Source organism: Oryctolagus cuniculus, chromosome 9 (assembly GCF_964237555.1).
Source record: "Oryctolagus cuniculus chromosome 9, mOryCun1.1, whole genome shotgun sequence".
In the NCBI taxonomy this organism is placed as follows: Eukaryota; Metazoa; Chordata; class Mammalia; order Lagomorpha; family Leporidae; genus Oryctolagus; species Oryctolagus cuniculus.
In genome coordinates this window covers 9826149-9854067 of record NC_091440.1, presented here as the reverse complement: position 1 = coordinate 9854067, position 27919 = coordinate 9826149, and the positions used below count along the sequence as shown (strand labels likewise).

At 40.2% G+C, this 27919-nt stretch overlaps 1 protein-coding gene and 1 pseudogene across 14 annotated transcripts in view; both read left to right on the top strand.

Annotated features, from left to right (window-relative positions):
• The window catches only part of BIVM (basic, immunoglobulin-like variable motif containing), a 50096-nt gene that overhangs the window by 9076 nt on the left and 13101 nt on the right, over window positions 1-27919 (top strand). For 8 of the 14 annotated variants that reach the window (XM_070048590.1, XM_070048587.1, XM_070048586.1 and 5 more), the window contains exons 4-7: window positions 10317-10443; window positions 19910-20005; window positions 20297-20401; window positions 20929-21023. In XM_070048590.1, coding sequence (XP_069904691.1) covers window positions 10317-10443; window positions 19910-20005; window positions 20297-20401; window positions 20929-21023 — 423 coding nt within the window. Of the gene's footprint in view, window positions 1-503; window positions 618-10316; window positions 10444-19909; window positions 20006-20296; window positions 20402-20928; window positions 21024-27919 lie in introns of all 14 variants that reach the window. The other 6 variants (XM_070048584.1, XM_051850458.2, XM_070048583.1 and 3 more) reach the window with 1 other exon arrangement.
• LOC138843752 (proteasome subunit alpha type-1 pseudogene) lies at window positions 13845-14645 on the top strand (annotated as a pseudogene).

Here is a 27919-nt window from a genome sequence, read left to right as displayed (position 1 = left end):
TTCTATTTCATTGATTTCTGCTGTTAATTTCTTCTTTCTATTTACTTTGCATTTAATTTGTTCTTCACTTTCTGACCTCTTAAATGGAAAGTTAGATCAGATTTGAGACTTTTCTTTCAGTATAGTGCTCTAAACTGCTGTTAACATTCTCCTTAAGTGGCAGCCCACAATTTTTGATAATTATATTCTTATTTAATTGGAATTACTTTCTAGTTTATTATTTTAGGCACATGCTGTTTAATTTCCAGATATTTGGGGTTTCTAATTTAATTTCATTGTAGATAGAGGGAATATGATCTCAGTCTTTCTAAATTTACTGAGACTTGGTTTATGACCCAGTTTATGGTCTCTCTTGTTGAATGTACCATGTATGATTGAAAAAATGTCCAGGTGGGAAGTTAGCCTTGTGGTTAAAACTCTGGTTAAGCTACCTGTGTCTCATATTGGAGTACCTGAGTTCATACTCTGCTCTGGCTCCTGACTCCAGCCTCTTGCTACTGCAGATCTGGAAGGCAGTGGTGATGGCTCAATTAGTTGGGTTCCTGCCACCCACCCACATGGGAGACCTGGATTTGATTCTCTGCTTCCAGTTCTGGGCTGTCCCAGTCTTAGCCATCGTGAGTATAACTAACTGATCAACGCTCTGTCTCTCTGCCTCCTTGCCTCTAAAAAATAATTTCAATAATTAAAATAATTCATTCTGTCTTCATTGGTTGCAGTATTCTGTAAATTAGGCCCAAGTATTTGAAAGTGTTACTCACATTTTCTATGTTTCTTCTTAATTTGTGTCTTGTTCTGTTGGTTGTTGAAAGGGGTGTTAAAAAAATCCAATTCTGATGGTGGAATTGTCTTTTCTCTATTTTATTTCCTTCTTTAACATAATTTTTTATTGTGATAAAATGTGGAAAACATGAAATTTACCATCATGACCATTTTTGAGTGTACATTGTTGCATAATGGTCACCACCATCCATTTCCAGTTCTCTATGATCTTGCAAAACTGATAGGATGCCTGATAAATAATACCTCCCCATTCCCTCTCCCCTTAGCCCTTGATAGCCCCATTTTTTTTCAAAAGATCTATTTATTTATTTTGAAAATCAGAGTTAGAGAGAGAGAGAGAGAGAGTGAGTGAGCTTCTGTCTGCTGGTTCACTCCCCAAATGGCTGTAATAGCCAGGGCTGGGCCAAGCTGAAGCCAAGAGCCAGGAGCTTCATCCAGGTCTTCAATGTGGGTGCAGGGGCCCAAGCATTTGGGCCATCTTCTGATGCTTTCCCAGATGCATTAGCAGGGAACTGGATTGGAAGTGGAGCAGGTGGGACTCTAAGCAGTGCCCATATGGGATGCCTGTGGTGTCACAGGCATTGGCTCAACATGCTTAACCCATTAATGCCACAATGCCGGACCCCATAGCCTGCATGTTACTCTGTTTCTGTATGAGTTTGTCTACTTCAGGGGCTTCATTTAAGGGGAAGCATACAGAATTTGTCTTTTTGACTGACTTATTTATAGCCACCTCTTCTCTCTTATGTTCACTATTTAGTTGGACTATCTTTTTACATCCTTCACTTTCAACCAATTTGCATCTGTAGATAGAAAGCAAATGTCTTGTAGATTGCATATAACTTGGCCAATTTTCTTTGATGAGTTTAATCCATTTATATATATTTAAAAAAATTTTTTTTAAATTTTTTTGAAAGGTAGAGTTACCAACAGTGAGAGATTGAGACAGAGAGAAAGGTCTTTCTTCTGTTTGTTCACCCCCCAAATGGTTGCTATGGCTGGCGTGCTGCGCCAATCTGAAGCCAGGAGCCAGGAGCCAGGTGCTTCCTCCTGGTTTCCCATGCAGGTGCAGGGGCCCAAGCACTTGGGCCATCCTCCACTGCCCTTCTGGGCCACAGCAGAGAGCTGGACTGGAAGAGGAGCAAGGGGCGCCCATATCGGATGCTGGTGCCACCGCAGGCGCCGGCCTGTTAATCCATTTATATTTAAAATTACTGATAAGGAGGGATTCTGTCACTTTGTTATTTGCTTTGAGTATGCCTTAAATCTTTTTTGCCCCTTATTTCCTGTATTACTCTCTTCTTTTGTATTTAGTTGTTTTTACATTGAAATGTTTTAATTTCCTCCTGCTTATAAGTGAATTTAAAAGATTTATTTATCTATTTGAAAGAGTTCCAGGGTTGGGGGGGGGGGAGGGCGGGAAGGAAGAGACAAAGAGAGAATCTTCCACGCACTGGTTCACTCCCCAAATGGCTGCAACAGTCAGGGCTGGGTAAGGCTGAAGCCAGGAGCCAGGAGCCAGGAGCCAGGAGCCAGGAGCCAGGAACTTCTTCTAGGTCTTCCATGCAGGTGGCAGAGGCCCAGATACTTGGGCCATCTGCGGCTGCTTTTCCCAGGTCATTAGCAGGGAGCTGGATCAGAAGTAGAGCATTGGGACACAAATTGGTACCCATATGCAATGCCGTGTCACAGGCATTGGCTCAAGATGCTATACCACAATGCCAGCCCTTATACCTATTTTCTTTGTACTTACCATGGAGATAATATACTAATGTTAAAACACTCTAATTTGAATTTCTACAAGTTTAATTTAAATAACATACGAGAATTGTTCCTATACAGCTTTATCCCTAATCTCTGAGTTACTGATGTTATAGAATTGTATCTTTATACATTGTGTGTCCAAAAACATATATAACTTTTATGAATTAATCTCTTAAATAATTTATAAAATAAATTTGGAGTTAAAAACTAAAGTTGTAATTCCTAAACTAATAATAGTTTAAAAATTATTAATCTTTAAATCATATAAATTGCAAAAAGTTTAGTTGAAAACCGAAGGTAAAAAAATACTAGAGTTTTATAATTTTCTATGTATTTACTTTCAACACCTTCACTTCTTCATATGTCATTGAGTTACTCTCTAGTGTGATTTCATTTCAGCATGCAGGACTCCTTTATTACTTCTCAAGGGAAAGTCTATTGATAAAGAACTCCCTCAGCTTTTGTTTGTCAGGGTGTGTCTTCACTTCTCCTTCACCTTTAAAGGACAGATTTGCAGAAAATATGATACTTATTGACCTTTTGAAGGGTTAAAAAGTTAAAAGCCGCTCCCCCTCCCCTCCTCTGGTGAACTTTCCTGACCTCGTTAGACTTGCTCTGCATAGCCATTCTCTATAAAGTTAGTTAGTAAATTACCCCAATGTAAGGTTAGTTTCACCTAAGTAAGATAGAAGAAGTCACTGTATATCTCTTTGCCTCCTGGAACTCTGACCCCACCATGTGTCCCTTATCGCCATTCGGCTGCATTCCTAGGTATCATCAAGGCAGTTCCTGCAGCCTTGTTGTGTGGCCCTCCCTTTTGGCAATAGGAGGCTTTTTGATATTCCCTGTATAGGCCATATGGTTCTCTGAGGTCTAATCAGGCCCTTACTCGATATCCTGTATTCCCTGTATTCATAAATCAACTGGTTGTAAAATCACTTAACTTGTATCAATTGTTTACTCTATACCACTGTCTGATCTATGCAATGATTGATTTTCTTTGTTTACACGTGTATAAAAACCCCAACCCAAGACTATTTGAGGCCGCTCGCCTGTACTGGGATGGGGGCCCCGATATGTCGGATCATCAATAAACCTTACCCTTTGTTAATTGCATGAGAGAAGGTCTCTTGGAGCGTTTTTGGGGTGGCAGGAGCAATCCAACTCTAACGATTTCTTTTCTTTTATCACTTTGTTTATATAAGCCTTCTATTTCTGTTTGTTCACCCCCCATATGGCTGTCACGGCCGGCACGCTGCGCCAATCCAAAGCCAGAAGCCAGGTGCTTCCTCTTGGTTTCCCATGCAGGTGCAGGGCCCAAGCGCTTGGGCCATCCTCCACTGCACTCCCGGGCCACAGCAGAGAGCTGGACTGGAAGAGGAGCAACCAGGACAGAACCAGTGCCCCAACCGGGACTAGAATCTGGGGTGCCGGTGCTGCAGGTGGAAGATTAGCCTAGTGAGCCACGGCGCTGGCCTGGATTCCAAAGTTTCTAATGAGAATCTTCTGATATTCTTATTGAGGACTCCTTTTATGTGATGAGTCTCTTTTCTCTTTGTCTTTGTCTTTCTCCACTTTGATTATGTGCTTAGTGTAGGTTTTTTGAATTCACTACACTTGGAGTTCATCGAGTTTCTCAAGTGTTTACTCATGTCTTCCATCACAATTTGAGAATTTTTTAGCCTATCATTTTTTGATTACTTATAGCACATGGGTTGCTCTACTTGATGTGTCCCACTGGCTTTTTTTTCCCCCAAGATTTTATTTATTTATTTATTTGAGAGGTAGAGTTATAGAGAGAAGAAGAGATGAGATAAAGGTCTTTCGGACAGGCCGGCGCTGCAGCTCACCAGGCTAATCCTCTGCCTAGCGGCGCCGGCACACCTAGTTCTAGTGCCGGTGGGGGCGCCGGATTCTGTCCCGGTTGCCCCTCTTCCAGGCCAGCTCTCTGCTGTGGCCAGGGAGTGCAGTGGAGGATGGCCCAAGTACTTGGGCCCTGCACCCCATGGGAGACCAGGAGAAGCACCTGGCTCCTGCCTTCGGATCAGTGCGATGCGCTGGCCGCAGCGCACGGGCCACGGCAGCCATTGGAGGGTGAACCAACAGCAAAGGAAGACCTTTCTCTCTGTCTCTCTCTCTCACTGTCTACTCTGCCTGTCAAAAAAAAAAAAAAAAAAAAAAAAAAAAAAAGTCTTCCGATCTTCCATTTGCTGGTTCACTCTCCAAATGGCTGCAGTGGCTGGAGCTGTGCCGATCCAAAGCCAGGGCCAGCAGCTTCTTCTGAGTCTCCTACATGTGTGCAGGGGATCAGGCACTTGGGCCATCCTCCACTGCTTTCCCAGGCCATAAGCAGAGAGCCAGCAGCCAGAGTGGGAACCAGTGCCCCTGTGGGCTGTCAGCATTACAGGTGAAGGCTTTAGCGCACTAGGGCACAGCACTGTCCCCCCCCCCCCAGCTGTTTTTTCTTTTCTTTGACAGCTTTTATTGTTTCTCAGACAGTAATTTCAATTCTCCTATATTCACATTCGCTAGTTCGTTCTGCTTGCTCAAATCTGCCTATGAATCCTTGTAGTGAATTTTTCATTTCAGTGATTATATTTTTCAGTTCAAGAATTTTTTTTTGGGGGGGGAATCTCTGTCCATTGACATTTCTGTTTTGTGCACATGCGTCTTTATTTCTTTGAGTATCTTTAAGACAGTGGTTTTAAGGGTGTTGTCCGGTTTTTCTCAGAGATGGTTTCTGTTTGTTTCCCTTTCAGTGGGCCACACTTTTCTCTCTCTGTTCGAATGCCTTGTGATTTTTTTTTAAATTGAAACTGAACGTTGACTGTAATGTAATAATTTTGTGATTCTGGAAATCAGAGTCTTCTCTCCCCCGGGGTTTTTTGAGTTTTCTTTTCGTTTTCTGATTGCTGTAGGTGGTGTCTGCTGAGGATCAGCCTCAGATCTTTTTTAAAAAGCCCGGGCCATTTCCTGGGTATGCACAGTGACTTCTAAATTTCTGCATATGTGTGGTTGCTTATGGATGTTTTACACTTCAGGTATCTGGTTACAAAAGGAAAAAAAAGAGAAAAAAAATAGGAAAAAAAAAACCATCAAAGTGCTGGCCTGTTAGAGTCTCTGGAAGTTGCTAGAGGAGGCGGGGCTTGCACAGTGGTGTGCAGGGTACAGAATGGCTGCTCCTCCCTCAGTTTCTGGACCTTTAAGATCCAAAGCAGCAAACAGCAGTTAGAACATAGATCTTGTTTTCTAGGACATGGTCCTTTTTGCCCAGCCTGGCTCTGGCAAGCTGCCTGCAAGCTGCAGCAGGAATGTGGGCACAGTTGCCTGTCCCTGGGCTAGGAGATGGGCAGTTTGTTTTTTTTTTTTTTCCCCACTAAGAGCTAAAATTGACGAATACTAACCACAATTTATTGATCAAAGCTTTAGCTGGAAATTGCAGTCCTTTGCAGACTCCTGCGTTCCAAAGGCATTTAACTTTGTTGATTTAAAAAACAATGTAATTTGAAGATCTGTTATTAGGTGCATACAAGTGACAGTTACGCCTTTTTCATGAGTTCCCCCTTTTATTGTTGTGATTCATCATTCCTGGCAGTATTTCCTATTCTGAAAGCTGATTTTAATAAGATTGTTTCAGCTTTTTCTTGATTAATATTATTTTTGGTATATTTTTTACATCCATTTATTTTAATTCTAGAATTTAAATTTCCAAAAATTATGTTTATTCTGTTTATTTGAAAGCAGGAGAGAGAGAGAGAGAGAGAGAGAGAGAGAGAGGTATTTTCTGCTTAATGCCTCTGTTCCCAAGTGCCCACTGTTGCTCCCCGTCCTCGTGGAGGAACGACACAGGACCCTGCGCTGTTCTTTCGTCTGCTCGGCCCTCCCTGGGTTTGCTGCTGGTTCTTCCCGGGTTGGCTACTGTCCCTTCCACCTCCGTGGAAGGGTGGTTCCCCCTGCCACATTCCCCACTTCCGCAGGGGAGCGGCACACCGCCGGCCGGCTCTCTCGGGGGCTGCACAGGTGTTCCTTCAGATAGATGTTCCCCTTAGATGTTCCTGGTGCATGTTGTCTCTCTCCTCCTTTATAGTCCTCCTCCGCCAATCCTAACTCGGCTGCCCACACGCCGAGTACGCTGCTCTCCTCCAATCAGGAGCAGGATCAGCTCCTGGAGGTCATCACTCAAGTTGGCAAGAGGCAGCTGCGTAGAAGCTGTTTTCTCCTCTCCCAGCGCCATATTGTGGGAGAGCAGATGCATAGAATAAGTCTTAATTCCAGTAACTTAGTCTAGTCCGAGTTGCTCCCAGTTGCTCCCCACACCCACAACAACAACTGGGGCAGGGCTGGGCCCAAGCAGGAAGCCAGACCTCCCCAGTGGGTGGTAGGGACTTAACCACTTGAGCCATCATCTGCTGTCTCTCAGGGTGCACATTATCAGGAAGCTGGAATCAGGAGCAGAGATGGGACTTGATCCCAGGCACTCTGATAAAGGATGTGGGCATCCCAAGTGGTGTCCTAATTGCTATGTCAACCCCTGCCCCTAAATTTTTAACAACTTCTGGTTTTCTTCTGATACTTGGTGTGGTTTCATTTTGTAATGAGCATTTTGTCTATCTAGATAGTTATAATACCTATTTTTTAAAGTCCTTGTTTGCAAATCTCAGAATCGGAGTCAACTCAGATGGACTTTATCTGTTTTCTTGAGAACTAGTCCTATATGTTTTTCAGTTTTCTCACATATTCTATAAATTTTGATTATGTGCTAGATAGTGGATCGCTTTGTGTGTTTTCTAAGCATATAACTATGTAATTAGAGTTTATAACTTATGATTAACTCACATAAATAAACTATGAGCTCAGTTAATTTTTATAACAGACTTATTTAATTTAAAATAGAATATGTGTAAAAGATATTAAAGTATTTGAGCATATGTATCTGAAGTGTTCATAGTATCTGATGAAATGATGTATGGAAAATAAATAGCGGTTTTTCACATTCTAATTTGTATGGTTTTAAAAAAAGATGTATTTATGTATGTGAGAGACAGTGTGACAGAGAGACAGACAGATATTCCGTCCTCTGGTTCACTCCTCCAATGGCTGCAACATCCAGTGCTGGGCCAGACCAAAGTCAGGCACCAGGAACTCCATCCAGCTCTCCCATGTGCGTCACAGTGATTCAGGTACTTAAGCTAATATCCTGTGGGTCCCAGGCACATTAGCAGCGAGCTGGATCAGAAATGGAGTAGCTGGAACTCGAACTGGTACTGCTATATGGGATGTGGGTGTCCCAAGCAGTGCCTTAACTGATGCTGCACCACAACAGCTGCCCCTAATTTGTGTATTTTTTTTTGACTGGGTAATACATTAGTGTGCTTCACTAGCAAAAAGCATAAAATCAAGCAGTATACATTATTAATTTCAGGGTGAATATTTGGAACAGTAGTTAAGATGTCACTTGAATGCCTTGCATTGTTCGGAATCTGGGTTTGAGTCTCAGCTCCACTTCCAATTCCAGCTTCCTCCTAATGAGCGCCCCAGAAGGCTGCAGGTGGTGGCTCAAACAGATGGGTCCCTGCCACACATGTGAGAGACCCAGATGACGTTCCAGGCTCTTGGCTTCTGCTTGGCCAAGCTGTGGCTGTTATGGGCACTTGGGGATCCCGTGGATGGGAGATTTATCTTCCTTCTTTTCTTCTTTGTCTCTCTGCCTTTCAAATAAATTAAAATAAACAAGTAAAAATTATAAAGTAATACTTATTCTCCATTTTGTACCTCTTTTGTGTAGTTTCCAATCCTTTATTTCCTTAATAGGTGACCACTGTTGCTTGTATTTGGTATCAATTAATAGGAGAATGTGTGTGTTCATGCAAAAGTATGTACATGTGTTTATGTGTATTTATACATGTATGCATACAGGCACACAGAAACTGCCTTCCGTTATACTTCCTGATGCTAAAATTGCATTTTAATAATGTATACACGTGCATCATTCTTTATCCATTTTGTGGTCTCTGTAGGCCTGGGGATATTTTTAAGTAGCACATCATCATATTATTGGATTCCCTGCTTTTACTTTTTAAACTGATTTGCTTTAACGTGGTTTTATTGTATTGTAAAAGGGTTTCATTTTCTGGAAAGTGGTCTGGATAAATATTTTATTTGTAATTTGATTTTCAAGGTGTGGCTAAGGACTTTGTGATTTGTTCTTTTACCAGATAAGTGACTAGCTTTTGAATTGAAACATAAGATCCAAATAGGAATCAGCATTCATTGTTTTTTTTTAACAGTGTTTTTTAAATTTATATAAGGTGAACAAATTTCATGTATTTCATATATACAGATTTAGGAGCATAGATTTAAGAGCACATTTTCCACCCTACCCTCCCTCCTGGCCATGCTGCCACCCTCCCTTCTCCCTCCTTTGTTATTATTTCTTTTAATGTTTACAATGACATATTTTCACTTATTTTATAATCACAAGATTAATCCTCCACTAAGTAAAGAATTCAACCAAAAGTAAGAAAAAAACCCACTATTCAATACAGTAGAAACAAGTGCTGCAAATAATAATCAATTCTCAACCTGTCCATTTGTCTAATAATACATTTTTTGTACTCTGTTAGGTACCATAGATTGGGAAAACATATGGTATTTGTCTTTTTGGGACTGGCTTATTTCACTAAGTATAATAGTTTCTAGTTGCACCCTTTTTGGTGCAAAAGACAGGATTTCATTTTTTAGGGCCCAGTAATATTCCAAAGTATATAAATACCACATTTCTTTATCCAATCTCAGTTCTTGGGCATCTGGGTTGATTCCATGTTTTAGCTATTGTGCGTGGAGCTGCAATATAAACATGGGGGTATAGATAATTCTTTCATATGCTGATTTCATTTCATTTTGGTAAATTCCCAGGAGTGGGATGCATGAGTCATATGGTAGATCTATTTTCTGCTTTCAAAGGAATCTCCATACTATCTTCCATGATGACTGTGCTAGTTTGCATTCCCACCAGCAGTGGATTCAGGAACCCTTTTCCCCATATCTTCGTCAGCATTTATTGTTTTTTGATTTCTGTATGATAGCTAGGGTACTGGGGTGACATGAAACCTCATTGTGGTTTTGATTTGCGATTCCCTGATGGCTAGTGATCCTGAGCATTTTTTCTTGTATGTTGTCCAATTGAATTTCATCTTTTTAAAAATGCCTGTTCAAGTCCGTTGTCCAGTTCTTAACTGGATTGTTTTGCTGTTGATGAGTTTCTTGAGCTCTTTATAGATTCTGAACGTTAACCCTTCATCAGTTGTGTAGTTTGCAAATATTTTCTCCCATTCTGTCGCTTGCCTCTTTACTTTGCTGTGTTCCTTTTGTAGCGCAAAAGCTTCTCAGTTTGTTGTAATCCCATTTGTCCATTGTGGCTTTGATTGCCTGTGCTTTTGGGGTCTTTTCCAAGAAGTCTTTGCCTATGTTGTACAGTTTCTCCAATGTTCTCCCTTAGACATTGGAAGGTATCAGGTAGTAGATTCAGATCCTTGATCCGTTTTGAGTTGAAGCATTTGTTGATGATTAAATTTGTTTTTATTCTCTTTTTCTCTTTGAGGTAGGGAACTGTCCTTGAAAAGACATGTTTTACTATACTATTTTTTTTTGTAAATATCATGTATAGAACTAGTGCTGGTTGCTTTTTAATTTTGGTATGTAATTAAATTTTGTCATGGCAGTTAAGTTTGTCTTAAGCATTTTGCTTATTTCATACTTTTATATTTTAGGCAATGCAAAGAAACAAATTTCTAAGAAGAAAACTTCAGATAAAAAGGGAAGACATCAGAGGGAGTGTCTTCCTCATTCTCCTCTTGAAGATGTTAAGCAGAGGAAAGTATTAGACCTCAGACGATGGTAATGTTATATCAATTTTTCATTTTAAAATACTTAATAAATTCGTTAATGATTTGTCCTAAAGAAGAGAGAATAGAATCAAAATTTTTAATTTCAGGTTTTTTGAATAAACATTTTGTTCATTTTTTCTTCTAATCTCTTAGACTTTAGATTTAGCCACAAAAATGCACAATCATATTTGAATAATACAGTTGTCCTTTGATATTTCTGGGGGGTTATTCAAGGACCCTGTATGCCAAAATTCATAGATGGTCAAGTCCATATCTGAAGTGGTGTAGTATTAGCATGTAACCTATGCACATCCCTGGTATATTTTAAAACATCCCTGTATTACTCATAAATGTATAGTTGCTATTGTTTGGGGAGTAATAACAAGGAAAAAAGTTTGTACATGTTTAGTATGGATGCAGTTTTTTTCCCAAATATTTTCAATGCACTGTTGATTGTATCCATGGATGTGGAATGTGAGAATATGGAAAGTTGACTCTTAGCTGTGAGGCCATGGAGGCTTGGATAAAGAAAGCAATGGGAGGGATTCCCTGAGAGGGAAAATCAGCACTACTACAAGCCTGTTTCTTGCCGAGGTTAGTAAGATTAGAGTTGGAGTGAAAAGACCTAAAGATACAGTGTTAATAAAAATTATAACTTGATTATAAACAGAGGAAGTGTGAAGTATTTTGAAACCTCCTTCACTTCTCCTCTACCTCTTCTCCCTCTTTCTCCTCCTTTCTTTTCTCATTCTCCTTCTCCTTTTCCTCTTCCTCCTTCACTTTTTCTATGCCCTCCCCTCTTTGTTTCTCCTTCTACTCCTTCCTCTTCCCCTTCCTCCTCTTTATTGCTTTAAGGCAGACTTAGTGTTATAGGAAAGAATGCACACACGCATGGAATAGTTTCTTTGTAAATATACATAAAGATAATTTTTTTACTGTTTTGTTTTAAATTAATTAATTTTTTAATTTAGTTGGATGGATTTCATAAATACAACCTTAGGAACAAAGTAATTCTTCCCACTCTACCCGCCCTCCCATCCACACTCCCACCCACACTCCCTCCTCTCTTCTTCTTCCCTCTCCTGATCTCAGTCTTGTTTTCCACTAAGATCTATTTTCAATTAACATTTTTTAAAAGATCTGTTTATTTATTTGAAAGGCATAGGTACAGAGAAGCAGAGGCAAAGAGAGAGAGAGAAAGGTCTTCCACCCACTGGTTCACTCCCCAGATGGCTGCAATAGCCAGAACTGAGCTGATCCGAAGCTAGGAGCCAGAAGCTTCTTCCAGGTCTCCCATGCGGGTTCAGGGCCCAAGCACCTGGGCCATCTTCTGTTGCTTTTCCAGGCCACAGCAGGGAGCTTGATCAGAAGTAGAGTAGCCAGGACTCAAACCAGCACCCATATGGGATGCCAGAACTGCAGGTGGTGGCTTTACCCAGTACGCCGTAGTGCCGGCCCCTCATTTAACTTTATACACAGAAGATTAACTCTATTCTAGGTAAAGAGTTCAGCACTTTGTGTGAGGAAGGAAAAGAAAAAGAGAAAGAAATAAAACAAAATTAAATAAAACAAAAGACCTAAAAACAAAAAACGTAGCAAGGACAAAGAAGACCGTTCCTCAGCACTCCAGACAAGGACTTTGCATCACTGCATAGTATTGGGCTTGTAAAGTAACTCCCAAGGTTGCACTATGGTAAAAATTTTCACAGCAGAAGAAAAATCAGTGAACGCGTGAGGTCCCTGTGCTCCATTAGGCTGTGAACACCACGGGGAGAAGCAGTGGGTTTTTGTGGAGACCCAGTTTTGCAGAGCAGAAATGCATGAGGGTGGCAGGAGTCACTGACCACCACTCATTTTCTGTCATCTGACTTCCAGCTGAGGACACTGCCTTTCGGGGTTGGTGGGCAGGGTGGTGATTGCAGTGGTGGGAGGGACGCCGGCTACCTGTAGTTTAAAAAGTCAGGACACTATGTAACTCTCGAATGTCAAAACTAGGGGAGGACTCAAATTGACACCAACCTTCCTCACACTGTTTTAGAAAGATGAAGAGGAGGTACATTAATTTTAATTATTTTTATACGGCCAATATTACCCTGATGCTAAAGACATGAAAAAAAATCCCATAAGAAGTGAAAAAATACAGACCAATATTCCTGATTAATATTGTTGGCAAAAATCCTCAACAAAACACTAGCAAACCAAGTCATAGCATATTAGAACATTATACACCCTGATAAAGTTAGACTTTTTTCCTGAAATGCAAGGATGGTCTAACATATAAAAATCAGTGTAATACACTACATTAATGGAATTAGAGGCAAAACCATGTGCTCATTTCAAGTGATATAGGAAAAATATTTGACAAAATTCAGCAGCTTTCATGCCAAAAAACTCTAAACACTAGGGATGGAAGGGAGTCTTTTTAACATAATAAAGATTGTACATGAAAAGGCCATGGGTAATGAACATATACTCAGTGTGAAAAATTGAAAAGTCTTGCTCTAAGATTAGGAACATTGCTAGGATACCTCCCTTGTTACTTCTTTGTAACATGCTGCTAGAAATCCTAATTAGAGCAGTTAGGCAAGAAAAGAAAGAATTTAAAAATATCATGAAATTAATTTGATCATATATATATTTTATGTATATATATATATAACAGCTCAAGGCATCAAAAAGAATAAAATACCTAGGAATAAACTTAAAGGAGAATTGTACACTGTAAACTACAAAATATTGCTAAAGGAAACTAGACACATAGATTAATAGAAGGATATCCTATATTCGTGGATGGAAGACTGAATGTTAAAATGTTGTTAATTGGATTGGAGACAATCTACATATTCAGTGTAATCCCTATAAAAATCCCAAGGGCACATTTTTTGGTAATAAGAAACAACATAAAATTCATATGGAATAAAAAAAATGCTTTGTAACATTGGGTTTGGATTTGACACCAGAAACATAACAAAAGTAGACAAGCTGGGCAGCATCAAATTTTAAAAACTTCTATGCATTAAATGGCACAATCAATAGACTGAAAGGACAATCACAGAATGAGAGGTAATACTTATAAATTGTATATATTATAAAGGGTTAATATCCAGAATATATAGGTAACTGCAACAACTCTACGACAAATAAACAAATTTTCCCAATTAAAAAATTGGCAAAGAACTTGACCATTCTCCAAAGACGATATATATACAGATGGCTAACAAGCAAATGAAAAATGCCCAACATGACTAATAATTAGAGCACTGAAAATCAAAACCACAATGAAATATGATTTCACACCCATAAGGATAGGTACTATCAGAAAAACAGAAATCCGTTTTGGTGGTGTTCCTTGATTTGTAGCTTTAACAGGAGTCCTGTTGCTAGGCCTCTGTCAGAACCATGTTTACCAACTGCTATGACAATGGTTTTAGTGTTTGTAGTAGTTAGGGCAGGAGTGATCATGTTGAGCATGCACTGGAAGCTAATGTTAAGTAAGATTTAGCTGCAGTTCACTTGAAATTGAAAATCCACACTGTGTTCATTACACTAATGAAGGCACAGTCAGAGCTCACAGCTTATCAGAAAAAAGATCCTCAGTGCTGATAACTGTATTGATACCACAGTTTGGGGCTTACCACTAATGCTGACTGCTGTGTAATTTTATGCACCAGTGATGTTTAGATTCCAGATTTGTGTTTGACAGATGACTTCCTGTGTCTCATCTTCTGTCTCTAATGGGAGGTAAGACCTAGCTACTAATACAAAGATGGCTGTAGACCATATGGTGTCCAGCTGCTTATTGCCCTCACATTCACCACACCTGTCCATTTCCTAACAATTTTGAATGCAGAGCTGTGTTCCTTGGAGCCCCTTAATCTGCTAATGCATCAGAAAGACAAATGTCTGAATTTTTGGAGCACAGTTTAAGTGAACTGGTCAAATATGCTTTGTAGTCATTAACACAGACACTTCTTGCAGAGCATGACCCAACTGCAGAGGTTTCCACTGAGATTCTTGGTAAGGACTCGGAGGTATTTTTGTTTTGTTTTGTTTTTTTTTTTTTGTTTTTTTGTTTGACAGAGATATAGACAGTGAGAGAGAGAGACAGAGACAGAGATAAAGGTCTTCCTTCCGTTGGTTCACTCCCCTAATGGCCGCCACAGCCAGCACTGTGGCGATCCGAAGCCAGGAGCCAGGTGCTTCCTCCTGGTCTCCCATGGGGTGCAGGGCCCAAGGACCTGGGCCATCCTCCACTGCCCTCCTGGGCCACAGCAGAGAGCTGGACTGGAAGAGGAGCAACCGAGACTAGTACCCGGCACCCATATGGGATGCTGGTGCCATAGGTGGAGGATTAACCAAGTGAGCCACGGCGCCGGCCCCAGGACTTGGAGTTTGCAGTGTGTGATAATGATGGATTCGATTGTGATGATGATGATATTAAGTGGGTCATTTCCAATCCTGGAAGGTATTGAGGAAAGACCACAGAAAAACTCACCACCTATTCAACCTGCCGATGAACCTATAGAAAATTCTAATGAGTCAATGGAACATCGAGGGAAAAAGTAGTCTCTGTGTATCATCAAATATGTAAGAATATAGGACACATACTGAGAGCAGCAATCTATACCTTAAACCAAAAGATGTGGAGTAATGGAATGGTTACCTTTTAGGAGTCAGCTCAGGTGAGTTTTCTAGGAAGTGTTATAAAATAAGGTACATTCCTTTCCTTGAAAGATTCTTTGTAATTATTTTGTAGAAAGTATAGGTATCTAGACTTATCCTTTTTTTTTTTTTTTTTTTGGAAGAAAACAGTGTCTTTGCAGTTTTAAAGATAACTGTCAAGTAAACAAAACCAGAAAATATCAAGTATTGGTGAGGATGTGGAAAAATTCTAACCCTTTATGCAGCAACCACAGAAAACAGTAGAATAATGAAATTTCCGTATATTACAGCAGTCCAGCTTTTGGGTGTATTTCCAAGAGAATTGAGAGCAGGATCTCAAAGAGATAACTGCATTTATATATTCATTGCAGCACTGTTCACAATAGCTAACAATTAGAAGTACTTTAAGTGCCCCTAAGTGGATGAATGGATAAAGAACATGTGGTATGTACATGTGTATGGTGGAATATTTTTCAGACTTCAAAAAGAAAAAACTCCTGTCATATGTTAAAACATCTGTGAATCTTGAAGACATTATTCTAAGTGAAATAAGCCAGACACAAAAAGACAAATGTAAAGTATATTTCCACTTATATGAAGTGTTTAAACAAGTTAAAGTTATGGAAACAAAGTGGAATGGTGGGTGCCAGGGATGGAGATTGGGGAAAAAGGGAGTTGTTTTTTGGGTACAGGGTTTCAGGTTTGCAAGATAAAAAAGTTTTAGAGATCTGTTGCACAACGGTTGTGAATATAGTTAACACTGTGCACTTAAAATTGGTTAAGATGGTAGATTTTTTTTTTTTTTAATTTTTTGACAGGCAGAGTGGACAGTGAGAGAGAGAGACAGAGAGAAAGGTCTTCCTTTGCCGTTGGTTCACCCTCCAATGGCCGCCGCGGCTGGCGCGCCGTGCTGATCTGATGGCAGGAGCCAGGAGCCAGGTGCTTTTCCTGGTCTCCCATGGGGTGCAGGGCCCAAGCACCTGGGCCATCCTCCACTGCACTCCCTAGCCACAGCAGAGGGCTGGCCTGGAAGAGGGGCAACCGGGACAGAATCCGGCGCCCCGACCGGGGCTAGAACCCGGTGTGCCGGCGCCGCTAGGTGGAGGATTAGCCTAGTGAGCCGCGGCGCCGGCCCTGTATTTTTTTTTTTAACCACAATTAAAGAACAGAACTATAGGGAAGACTTCACAGGTTTGACAGTGTGGTGACAGCAAACCTGAAATCAAAATTCAGACTGTCTCAGTTGATACTTTCAGTGCTGTTGTTGGAACTGCTTTTTAGAGTAACCAGCTCAATTCAAGAATACATAATAAACAGAAAGAAACACCCTGAGACTTGTGTATAAAAACTCTCAACAACCACAGAAAGGATCATCTGCAGAAGCTCATCTTCAGCAGACTTACGCAAGGAAATAAGGTTCAAATCCAGAGAAAGTTCTTTATCTGAAAATGTAATTTATACATTTTCCAAAAATGAGTTCAGAAAAGAGATTTATATGACAATAGCAGGAGAAATACTTGGCAGACTGTTTAAAAGGAAATGGAGGAAAAAATGAAGATCATCACAGAGGTAACAATCACATTAGTAGCTAAGAACAAGACAAAAGGTAAAAAAAAAAAAAAAAAAGAAAACCCATAAGCCTGTGGTGGACAGATGCGAGGAAACCACACAACACCCTGATGGGAAAGAGCGGAGACATAAAAACAGTTACAGAATAGATGAACGTGGATGACAGAGGATCCAAAAGTGAGTGAGTGGTGTTCTGGAGGGCGAGATCAGAAAAGTCAAACAGAAAAAGATATTTAAAGTCACAACTTAAAGGCACATTCCTGAAATCAAGGCTGGCATCAGCAGTAGAAAGGGGAAGACCTATTTCAAGAAAGGAAAATTGTTCCTGACTGCTCAGCACCCAGGTGCTTTCTGGCGGAGTTACTGAACTTCAGACATAAATCGCCATGGGAGTCCAGGCACAAAAACAATTCACACAAAGACAGATTTTCCTTTTGGTCCCAGTGTCAGTCTTCACCATGGTAGCCCCAGCTGTCAGGCTGCAGTGGGATTCTATTTCTCAGGGGGAGGAGCAGTCACCCAGAGATTTTATATTCACATTGTTCTTCAACTGTGTAAGCAACAGACCCAATCGTGCAGTGGTTCAGCGACTAAAGCCTGTGAGCCCTAACATTTCTACATGGACCGTAAACCAACAAACCTGACTGGAAAATTGAAAAAAAGAGAACAGACTGCAAAGAGTAACCGAGAGTGACCTTGAAGTCGATTTGTAGGAAGTTTGTTCATAGAAGAGAATGTTCATTAGAGCTATGACCATACAAATACTTGTGAAAGTTGGTATGAAATATGAGAAGCTATGTAAATCAAACACTTTTTTTTTTTTTTTGACAGGCAGAGTTAGACAGTGAGAGAGAGAGAGATACAGAGAAAGGTCTTCCTTCCATTGGTTCACCCCCAAATGGCCGCTATAGCTGGCGTGCTGCACTGATCTGAAGCCAGGAGCCAGGTGCTTCCTCCTGGTCTCCCATGTGGTTGCAGGGCCCAAGCACTTAGGCCATCCTCCACTGCCTTCCTGGGCCACAGCAGAGAGCTGGACTGGAAGAGGAGCAACCGGGACAGAATCTGGCGCCCCAACTGGGTCTAGAACTTGGGGTGCCGGCACCGCAGGTGGAGGATTAGCCTAGTGAGCCGCAGTGCTGGCAAATCAAACACTTTCTAAAACTAGGGTTGTTTCTATGAGTAGGAATTATTATTTAAACAGTCTTTTAAAGATTTATTTATTTTATTTGAAAGAGTTACAGAGAGGCAGAGAGAGAGAGAAAGGTCTTCCATCTGCTGGTTTGCTCCCCAGCTGGCTGCAACTGCCAGAGCTGTGCTGATCTGAAGCCATGAGCCAGGAGCTTCTTCCGGGTGTCTCATGTGGGTGCAGGGGCCCAAGGACTTTGGCCACCTTCCACGCCTTTACCAGGCCATAGCAGAGAGCTGGATTGGAAGTGGAGCAGCCAGGACTCTAATCGGTGCCCATGTGGAATGCTGACACCTTAGGCGGCGGCTTTACCCACTAGGGCACAGCACTGGCCCCTAAACAGTCTTGAAAATAAATATAAACAAGTCATTCATATTGTAATTTTCCTAGGTGTTAATTAGTGTATTAGATTCTTAGGGCCATTGTAGCAGAGTGCCATGAATTGAGTAGCATAAAATGGCTTGGAACAACAGAAATTTATTGTATCATAGTTCTGGAAGCCAAAAGTTTGAAATCAGCATGTTGGTGGTGTTTTGCTCCTGCTGGCACTTGTAGGAAGGACCCCTCTTTGCTTGTGCCTTTTTTTTTTTTTTTGGTGTTTAGCCAGAAATTGGTGTTCCTGGGCTTCTAGCCTCAGGACTTTAGTACCTGCCTGTAGGGTCACTGATGTCTCCTCTCAGTCTGTCTTCACATAGTGTTCTACTTGTGTGTCTCTTTTTCTCTTCTTACAAGGACACTAATCATACTCCAGGATGACTTCATCTTAACTTGAATGTGTCTACAAAGACCCCACTTCCAAATAAGGTCACATTCACAGATACCAGAGATTAGGACTTGAACATATTTCTTTAGGGAGACTTAGTATATTATATTAAGTGGCCTTATTATCTTTTGTGTCTCACTGTCTTAATGGTCTTTAGATTTGGGGTCTTTGTTGATCTGTGTATATATCAATGTGCACATTATATAAACATGTACAATGATAAACACACATGTTCATGTATATAGTTATATATACATAATATATATATGTTTTTGGTATTTTTTTCCTTGAGTATTTTTTTCAGGCAAGACTAAAATTGGGCTTAATGATGATAGTTCTTGTTTGTCATCATTTTCATCACTTATTAGCACCTTCATTCGAAAGCAGTTGGGAAAAGATAATTCGAAAGCCAACTGATGTCTTCCTTCAAATTGAATAATCTGTTTGAGAAGTTGACATATGGGAGAAAACATTGTTTTCCCAGTATTTTTCTTTTTCTTTTCAGAAATCTTTTAGAGATTTGAAGGAAAAAGATTTATTTATTCATTTTGAAAGAGTTATAAGGAGAGAGGGAAAGACAGAGAGAGAGAGAGAGAGAGAAAGAGATAGAGAAAGAGAGAAAGAGGTCTTCTGTCTGCTGGTTCAGTCCCTAGATGGTTACAATGGCCAGTGCTGGGCCAGGCTCAGGCCAGGAGCCAGGAGCTTCATCCGGGTCTCCCATGTGCCACCTTCCACTGCTTTCCCAGGTCATAGCAGGGAGCTGGATTGGAAGCAGAGAAGCCAGGTTTCAAACTGGCACCCACATAGGTTGCTGGCATTGCAGACAGTGGCATTACTTGCCACACCACCATGCTGGCCCCTCCAGTATTTCTGAAGTTGCATGTAATCATGTGTGCAGCTTACCTGTGTGGTGTGAACTTTGATATCTTAATAGGTGAGATCTAAATTTATGTCATGAATGTTTTCATTGGTTTGGATAGCATCCACTTTAGCAGTCATGCTTAGCTATCTTTCTTAAAATGAGTGATTTATTATTGTTACACATTCATGATGCAGTTGATAGGTGAATACAGACTTTATATTGATCTAAATTATCAAAAGTTTTCATTATTTTAATACTTCTGGTTCATATGTGTTAATAATATATAATATATGCATATATATAATAGAATATTATAACAATATAATATATAATATAATAATATATAATAATATTACACATTTGTAATGTTTACATTTATATTATGCATAATTTGTATTCATTCAACTGATGAAAGCAATCTTTTGTTTTCTTAGGTACTGTATAAGCCGACCACAGTATAAGACTTCTTGTGGTATCTCTTCATTAATTTCTTGTTGGAATTTCTTATATAGCACAATGGGAGCTGGAAAGTAAGTATGTCAGTTTATCAGTATTCCTGATTCCAAATTTGTAAGTAATTTGGTATTGCTTTTTCTATAGTAGAAGGTTTTTAAGAAGACATTTTTCATAAATTAAGAAAAAACATCTGTATTTTATTATAAGTCTTGAAGCTCAGATTACATGTATGTCTTATTTTGAATAAGCTAAAAATGAGAAATACTACTGAAATTGTTTGTAACAGACATTAATATTGAGATAGGTTATATTTGCATATGACTGGAATTATAAAATAAAAGGCATTTTTGTTTTAATTTTTATAGTCTTCCACCTATTACCCAAGAAGAGGCTTTACATATTTTGGGTTTTCAACCTCCATTTGAAGATATTAGGTTTGGTCCTTTCACTGGAAATACAACACTTATGAGGTATGAAGATTTGCTTAGAGGCAAAACCTAGTTTCTAGTTCTGTACAATAATAATGTTGACTGTAAACCATGCATCCACCAGCTGGGCCCCATCCACTCATAGATATGCCAAACTTAGGCTGTGCTAGAATTTCTCTAGAATTGGAATAATGCCGTTTACAAAAAATATTTATATGAAAGGCAGAGATAGAGAGAGGGAGAGAGATCTACCATCCACTGGTTTATTGTCCAAATGGCCCAACAGCTGGGGCTGGGCCAGCACAAGGGTAGGAGCATGCAATTCATCCAGGTTTCTCATGTGGGTGGGAGGGGTCCAAGTACTTGGGTCATCATCTGCTGGTTTCGCAGATGCACCCATGGGAAGCTGGAACCGAAGTGGAGCAGCCACTTGAACTGGCACTTATGGGTTGACAACTATGATTCTGATGTCGCAGGCAACAGTTTAATTTGCTGAGATGACACAGACTTTCATGTTGCCACTTTTGATGTAGAACTGTTTGTGAGCAAATCTTTTTGTTTTTTTTCAGATGGTTTAGACAAATTAATGACCATTTCCATGTAAAAGGATGCTCTTATGTTCTGTATAAGCCTCATGGGAAGAACAAAACAGCTGGAGAAACTGGTAAGCACACGTATAGAAGGTTTGTACACACACACACCTACACACACACACACACATACCTACACACACACTTCAGGGTCCATCTCAAAGACTGACCATTTTGATCAATGGGACAAAACCCTCAACTCAGTCTTTTTCTTTTTGTATTTCTTCATCCAAGTGGGAAATCATAATAATCTGTAGGAAACTTTCCAATATATAGTTTAATATTTATTGAATATATATTCTATATATATTATTTTAATATATGTAGAATAATATATATTGCCTCTTCTGTTCTTTGCATGTAGAAGTTTTTGAACTTTAAGACAGTGCTAACACATTGGATTGTCTGGATCCATGGTATGTGTGTGTGTGTGTGTGTGCATGATAAAAAAAAACCTCTTTAATGAAAAAGCATGGTATCTCTGTTCCTTTCCCTAAAAGAGAGTATAAAGATTTGAGTTAGACTGCATGATAACTTATAATGACAGGATAATAGACTGTGAAGGTGATGAAGTTCTATTATAAAACACTCCTAATTATAAGAGGGATATTAATGGAGTTGATCCTAAGGGTTATTTTAGTTATGTGTTAATTAAATAGTTTTATTATATAACGATTTACATTTTAATATTTTGGCTTTATAAATGAGAAAATTATAATACCTTACTAGAGAAAAAACTATGCTGACATTTGTAATGATGATGAGGAAAATATTATTCAAGACTTCTGCAAAAGAGTATGAGAATGTGTCTTCATCTTCTCAGTTGTGACTCGCATCCACCTGCAAGGACATCTGGTTGATTTTAATGAAGATAATTCAGGGTTGAGTCACGTTCTTCCATGGAGATAGGTGCTAGCCTCAGAGTACTTCTCTGCAGCCAATCTCCTTTGATATCTGGTCACCTTGGGCTTCATGAAATACAGGTCAGCTTGGGTCCCGCCCTACTTGTGGAATGGCTGCTGAGGACTGTGAGAAATGGGGAATTTCCCACTTTGGTGGATACCTGTTCTTTTGTCTATCCTAGACTTAAGTAGGGAGAAATTTTCTCCTGCTTGCCTGGCAGCAATAAATCCCTCCCATGCTGGGTTATCATAGCACCTGGGTGTGCCTATGGTAGAACTTTCATTTCATTGCTAGGTGGTTCTTGGCATACTGAATTGGATGATTTTTTTTCCAGAAAATATCTGAGCCACCTTCTTTGAGGACTAGGCATGAGTTCTTATTCATTTATGTATTACAATGCCTGATATTTCGGTGTTCAGTAGGGATTAATTTAATGAGTCCTAGGATTGAGGAGAGGAGGCAGGAGGAATTCAGAAGATTGGAGTTAGTAGATTTCTGGAAGAGAATTTTGTTTTTCTCGGACCAAAGAGCTGAAATTGTTCCTTTGGAAGTGCTCTCTGTCTTAACATTGAAAGGAAAATATTTATGTTACTCTTTCTTTCTCTCACTTTCCTGCAGGTTCCTACCTGCTCTCTCCCTCCCCACACCACCAAAACCTTCTTTATCCACACTTGTGTACACCTTCCCTACTTTCCATCTTAATGTATGGCATCATCTTTCCATGTCTAGAAGTGTCTGAATCGGCCATTCTTCAGATTTCTGGGTGTTATGTGTTCCTAATGACAGGAGAGTTCTATCTTAGTAGTGTCTTGATTGCCCTCTTCATTCTAAGTGTTCAATATAAAACTAAGCACATCTCAGACTCATTTCTTAACTGATCTGTGGGATTTATTTATATCTCTTTTAATGGAATATGAGGCATAATACATGTCTGGGGTATAGAAATGATCAATGGAGATGTCAAATATGTGTAGGATACAACAGAAGGCCCCTAAAGCAGTTTTTAGGTTTGTGTCCCAAGGTTGCATTATGACTGGGGCCCTGGGAGACACCAGAGCACTTGCTTGTCTTTGTGGTCATTGGAGGAGTTCCTCAGTGTAGCTTGTGTTTTGCTGTATTAATATCAGCAGCATCTAGATGGGGTAGTTGGATAGTTGAAGAGATAGGTCAGTGAAATTAAAGTAAATCAGATGAAGATTCAGAAACTAGAATATAAAAAACCCATGATAGCAAAGAAACTGTGGGTATGGAGTAAACATCGGCTACATAAACCCAATTGAATTCACAAAGTAAGAAAATGTAATTTTTTTATTAATGGAATGTAATAAAATACCAAAAAAGGCTCCAGAGATAGTTGATTTAGGGAGCACAATTCTGAAATTTAAATTTTTTTTTTTTTTTTTTTGGACAGGCAGAGTGGACAGTGAGAGAGAGAGAGACAGAGAGAAAGGTCTTCCCTTTTCCGTTGGTTCACCCCTCAATGGCTGCTGCGGCCGGTGCACCGCACTGATCCGAAGCCAGTAGCCAGGTGCTTTTCCTGGTCTCCCATGCAGGTGCGGGGCCCAAGGACTTGGGCCATCCTCCACTGCACTCCCGGGTCACAGCAGAGAGCTGGACAGGAAGAGGAGCGACCGGGACAGAATCCGGCGCCCTGACCGGGACTAGAACCCGGTGTGCCATGCCACAGGTGGAGGATTAGCCTATTGAGCCAGGGCGCCGGCTCAGAATTTTAAAATATTTTTAATCAAATGTTGTGTACAACTTCTCAGTAGCATAACTGTATTCGATATGCTCCTTTGTAGATCTTTTGAGGATCTGTACTTTGTTCTATTTCCCAGTATTATAGTCTGGTATATCCTATGTTCTTCATGATTTGTTTAGATGTAATGATTTGATGGGCTTGTTTACCAGTCACCATAAATAATCTAGGATGTGTGGCACTTAGTCCTGCTGACATTTTCACCTGTACGTTTAAATGTCCTCTAATGTTTAGTCTTTGTCCTTTGAGGAATGGGAAAAGTACCCCTCTTCCCCCCTCTCCTTTTTTGGCGTGGGAATGGATGGTTTCTGCAAATATGTTTTAGTAATTTATTTTCCCAGTTTTGTTCACTTTTTCATTTTCCTTTTGGAATTCTTGAATTCTCACTGAAACACAACTTGTCTGCTTATGCCTTGGTGTTTTCTTGTCTTCCTCTTCACTGATCAGCCATTCCACTCAAGCCCTGCTCCATCTCTGAAGCATTCTGTGGCCCCTGTACCCCTGGATTCCTCTTAATTGCTCTAGTACTGATTATTGGCAGCTACCATTTGCCATTGGTATAGCATATCTTATATTGTATTTTATCTTTTGGATGTGGATGTTCAGCTCCTTGTCCATGGGGACTGTCCTGAGCAGCCCATTTATTCCATGGGGGACGCCATATCCTCACATGTGTTGCTCTGTAATTTCTGATGGTATGCAGGGTAGGGGTGGTGTGAAGGTGTAAGACAGACATATTTTCTGTTCTCTCTCATTGTGAAAGGAAGAGCTAAAGGGAGGCTTTTCTCATTTGTCCCTGGAATATTCATTAATGAAAACTATTGTCAGTTGGCGCTATTTATTAAAACATACTCTGAAATGTATCTTCTCTTTTGGTGTAAGTTATTTTTAAGGATTGATAGGGCTATTCTCTCTGATGGGGGAAATGGTTTCTTCCCAGGGGCTTTGCCTCTTTGGCTTAGTCTCTCCCCAGTGTTTGCTGGCAGGTGCATTTCCAACAGCCTCTCCTGTAACTGAGCTCGCTCCTGGAGTGAAAAGTCCACGGATTTTGATAAAATTTAACTACTAATGTAATTTGAAATACTTTTTAAATGATAGTTAGTTATGATGAAAGCTTGTGCTAGAAATTGCCAACATTAGCTGTCTATTCAGACAATTTCAGAGTGTTGGTTCACTTACCTACCAACATTTGGGCCATGGAAGTCTAGATCACTTTTTTTTTTTTTTTTTTAACAGGCAGAGTGGACAGTGAGAGAGAGAGACAGAGAGAAAGGTCTTCCTTTTGCCGTTGGTTCACCCTCCAATGGCCACCGCGGCCGGCGCACCACGCTGATCCGATGGCAGGAGCCAGGAGCCAGGTGCTTTTCCTGGTCTCCCATGGGGTGCAGGGCCCAAGCACCTGGGCCATCCTCCACTGCACTCCCTGGCCACAGCAGAGAGCTGGCCTGGAAGAGGGGCAACCGGGACAGAATCCGGCGCCCCAACCGGGACTAGAACCCGGTGTGCCGGCGCCGCTAGGCGGAGGATTAGCCTATTGAGCCGCGGCGCCTGCCGATCACTTTTCTTATTTGCTATCTTGGAAATATTACTTATGTCCCTGTATGTAATTTGTGTTCTTCTAGTGGGTATTATAGTTCATTACTTTCGTGTGACAGACAGTATCATCTTCTGCTTCATTCCTTTATGTATTCCCTCACCATGACCATTGTACCAACTCACTGTAGTGTCTCAGCACATCTCAGGTAGACAATGCATTGACATTCTGTTTACTCAATCACTGGCTTTCTCTAATTCCTATTAGAAGCAGGCCAGATCAATCTGTTTGACATTTAATGCTCATATACCCCTTTCCTTTTTAGGGGCTTGTAGTGCTTGCTTAAATCACAGACTCCTTAGTATCATTCAAAGCTAACCTAGGCTGGCCTTCTGCTGCTGCCCTACATACACCAATTGTGTTGAAAGATGTCAGGGGGAAGGGCCTTGCAGAAGGTTGTTAAGTTGCTGATTCTCTATCATCGTTTAGAAACTGCTCTTGTCTTCGAAGGAATAAAAATACATTCTAATAAATTCTTAGAGGGTTCTTCTTTAGATCAGCCTCTATAGGGCAAGCTCATACTAAACAAACTCAAAGAATGTCAGAATGTTAATGGACTCATATTAAGTTAATGTGAGAAATATAATATCAAGTTTATTACTCAGGATTACTATTCCTCTCAACAGTGTTGTAGGCCTGCCAGTTCCTGTAGGTTTATTCTCCTTTCTCTAGACCATACAGATCATGGCTCTGCTCTTGGTAGAGGCTGTTTGGTTACTTAAGTTTTTTAGATATACTCAAGTGTAGACCGAACTTTGTTCTGAATTTAGCTTCCATCAGTAACACATTTATGTGTTTTAGTATAAACAGAATTACTTTCTAAGATGACCACTTTAATGTATTAAATGCTATATTTACTGTCTTTTATTTCAGAGGGTGATCTTTTTCTGATTTTCCTGAAATTGTGGGGGTGCTCCACGGTAGGCTTCTCTGTGCTGTTGTACCCTATATTCTAAACTAGGCAACTTGCCGTTTCCTGAATATAGTCTTTCCTCCCCAGTGGTTTGTTTTCTCCTCATACTCTCCTCTGTCTGGATTGTGGAAATCCCACCACACGTTGAGTTCATCTTGAATGCCACCCCTTCTTGATTCCTCAAACCTGATGTATTCTTTCCCTTTGAATTCTGTACCCCTTTTGTGGCACTGTTTTATTCCACCTTCTATTAAAGTTACTTGTTTTCATCTTCCCTGCTAGAACAGCTTGTGGTACTGTTATTACTTGCCTTTAGTTTCTCTACAGTATTGGATATAGTTACTAGCTGCTCATGAATTCACTTAAATTAAATGTGCCTCATAACTTGGAACCAATGGTCCTTGGACTGACATCAGCATCACCTAATCACTTGTTAGAAATTCAAGTTCTTGGTCTCCCACCCTTAGACCTATTGGCCAGCCACTCAAGGTGGGTACCAGCAATCTGTCATTTAAAAAGCCTTTCATGCTCAAGTTTGAAAATTATTGCTGTAGTCTTTCTCAAGAGGTAGTAGCCAACGTTTTTTAAAATTTTCTAAAGAACTTGGTTTTCCCAATGTGCAGTTGTATTCAGTTATGTCCCAGGGAGCTATAGCAGCTCTCCTTTGATCCTTTTTATGGTCAAGCCTGTTATATAAATTTGCTTTGCCAAACATGTCCATATCAAAAAATATTTGAAATTATATGGTCTAAATTAAAATTTTGCAAACTATAGCCCATGAATCAGGGGCTGGTTTTGTAAATAAAGTGCTATTAGAACACAGCTGTATCCATTTGCTTACATAGCTCCCTGTATCCCACAATAGCAGAGTTCAGTAGTATGTGGACTGACTGACCCATGAGCCTAAAATACTTACCTCTGGCCCTTAAAGGGAGAATTTGCAGATGCTAATCTAATTCAGCCAGAATGTTATTATGAAGTGTGGTACTTCAGAATATCCTTGATATTATAAGTCCATAAACATTATATATAGTATCTTAGTACATATATCCTGTAGAGATCTGTATTATACTTATACAGTATGTAGTGATAATAAATTATAAGCCTATGAACATTGCTCTCTAGAAGAAGCAATACTCGTGTCTTTTAGAAAAGGACACAGTGGCCGGCGCCGTGGCTCACTTGGCTAATCCTCCACCTGCGGTGCTGGCACCTCGGGTTCTAGTCCCAGTCGAGGCGCCGGATTCTGTCCCGGTTGCTCCTCTTCCAGTCCAGCTCTCTGCTGTGGCCTGGGAGGGCAGTGGAGGATGGCCGAAGTGCTTGGGTCCCTGCACCCGCATGGGAGACCAGGAGGAAGCACCTGGCTCTTGGCTTTGGATTGGCGCATCGCCCACCATCGTGGCCATTTGGGGAGTGAACCATCGGATGGAAGACCTCTCTCTCTCTGTCTCTCTCTCTCACTGTCTATAACTCTACCTGTCTTAAAAAGAAAATTTTTTTTAAAATAAGAAAAGGACATAGTAAGAATATTGCCAACAGACAAAATGATGTGAATATCAATGAGAATAGACTTTCTTACCTATCTCATTTGCCCCTGAAATTCTAAATATATTCTTGGACATTAAAGTATTTACTATTAATAGTCACACTAAAGAAGTTTTATATTATACTTAAGAAAATAGGAAAGTGTGAAATTCTTGAGATTTTTATTAAAACATTATAATAAAGGTTACTGGTAAAACCTTTATTTTGTATTTTCACAGTATTAAAAAATTCAAGAATTTTGCTAAAACAATTGTGT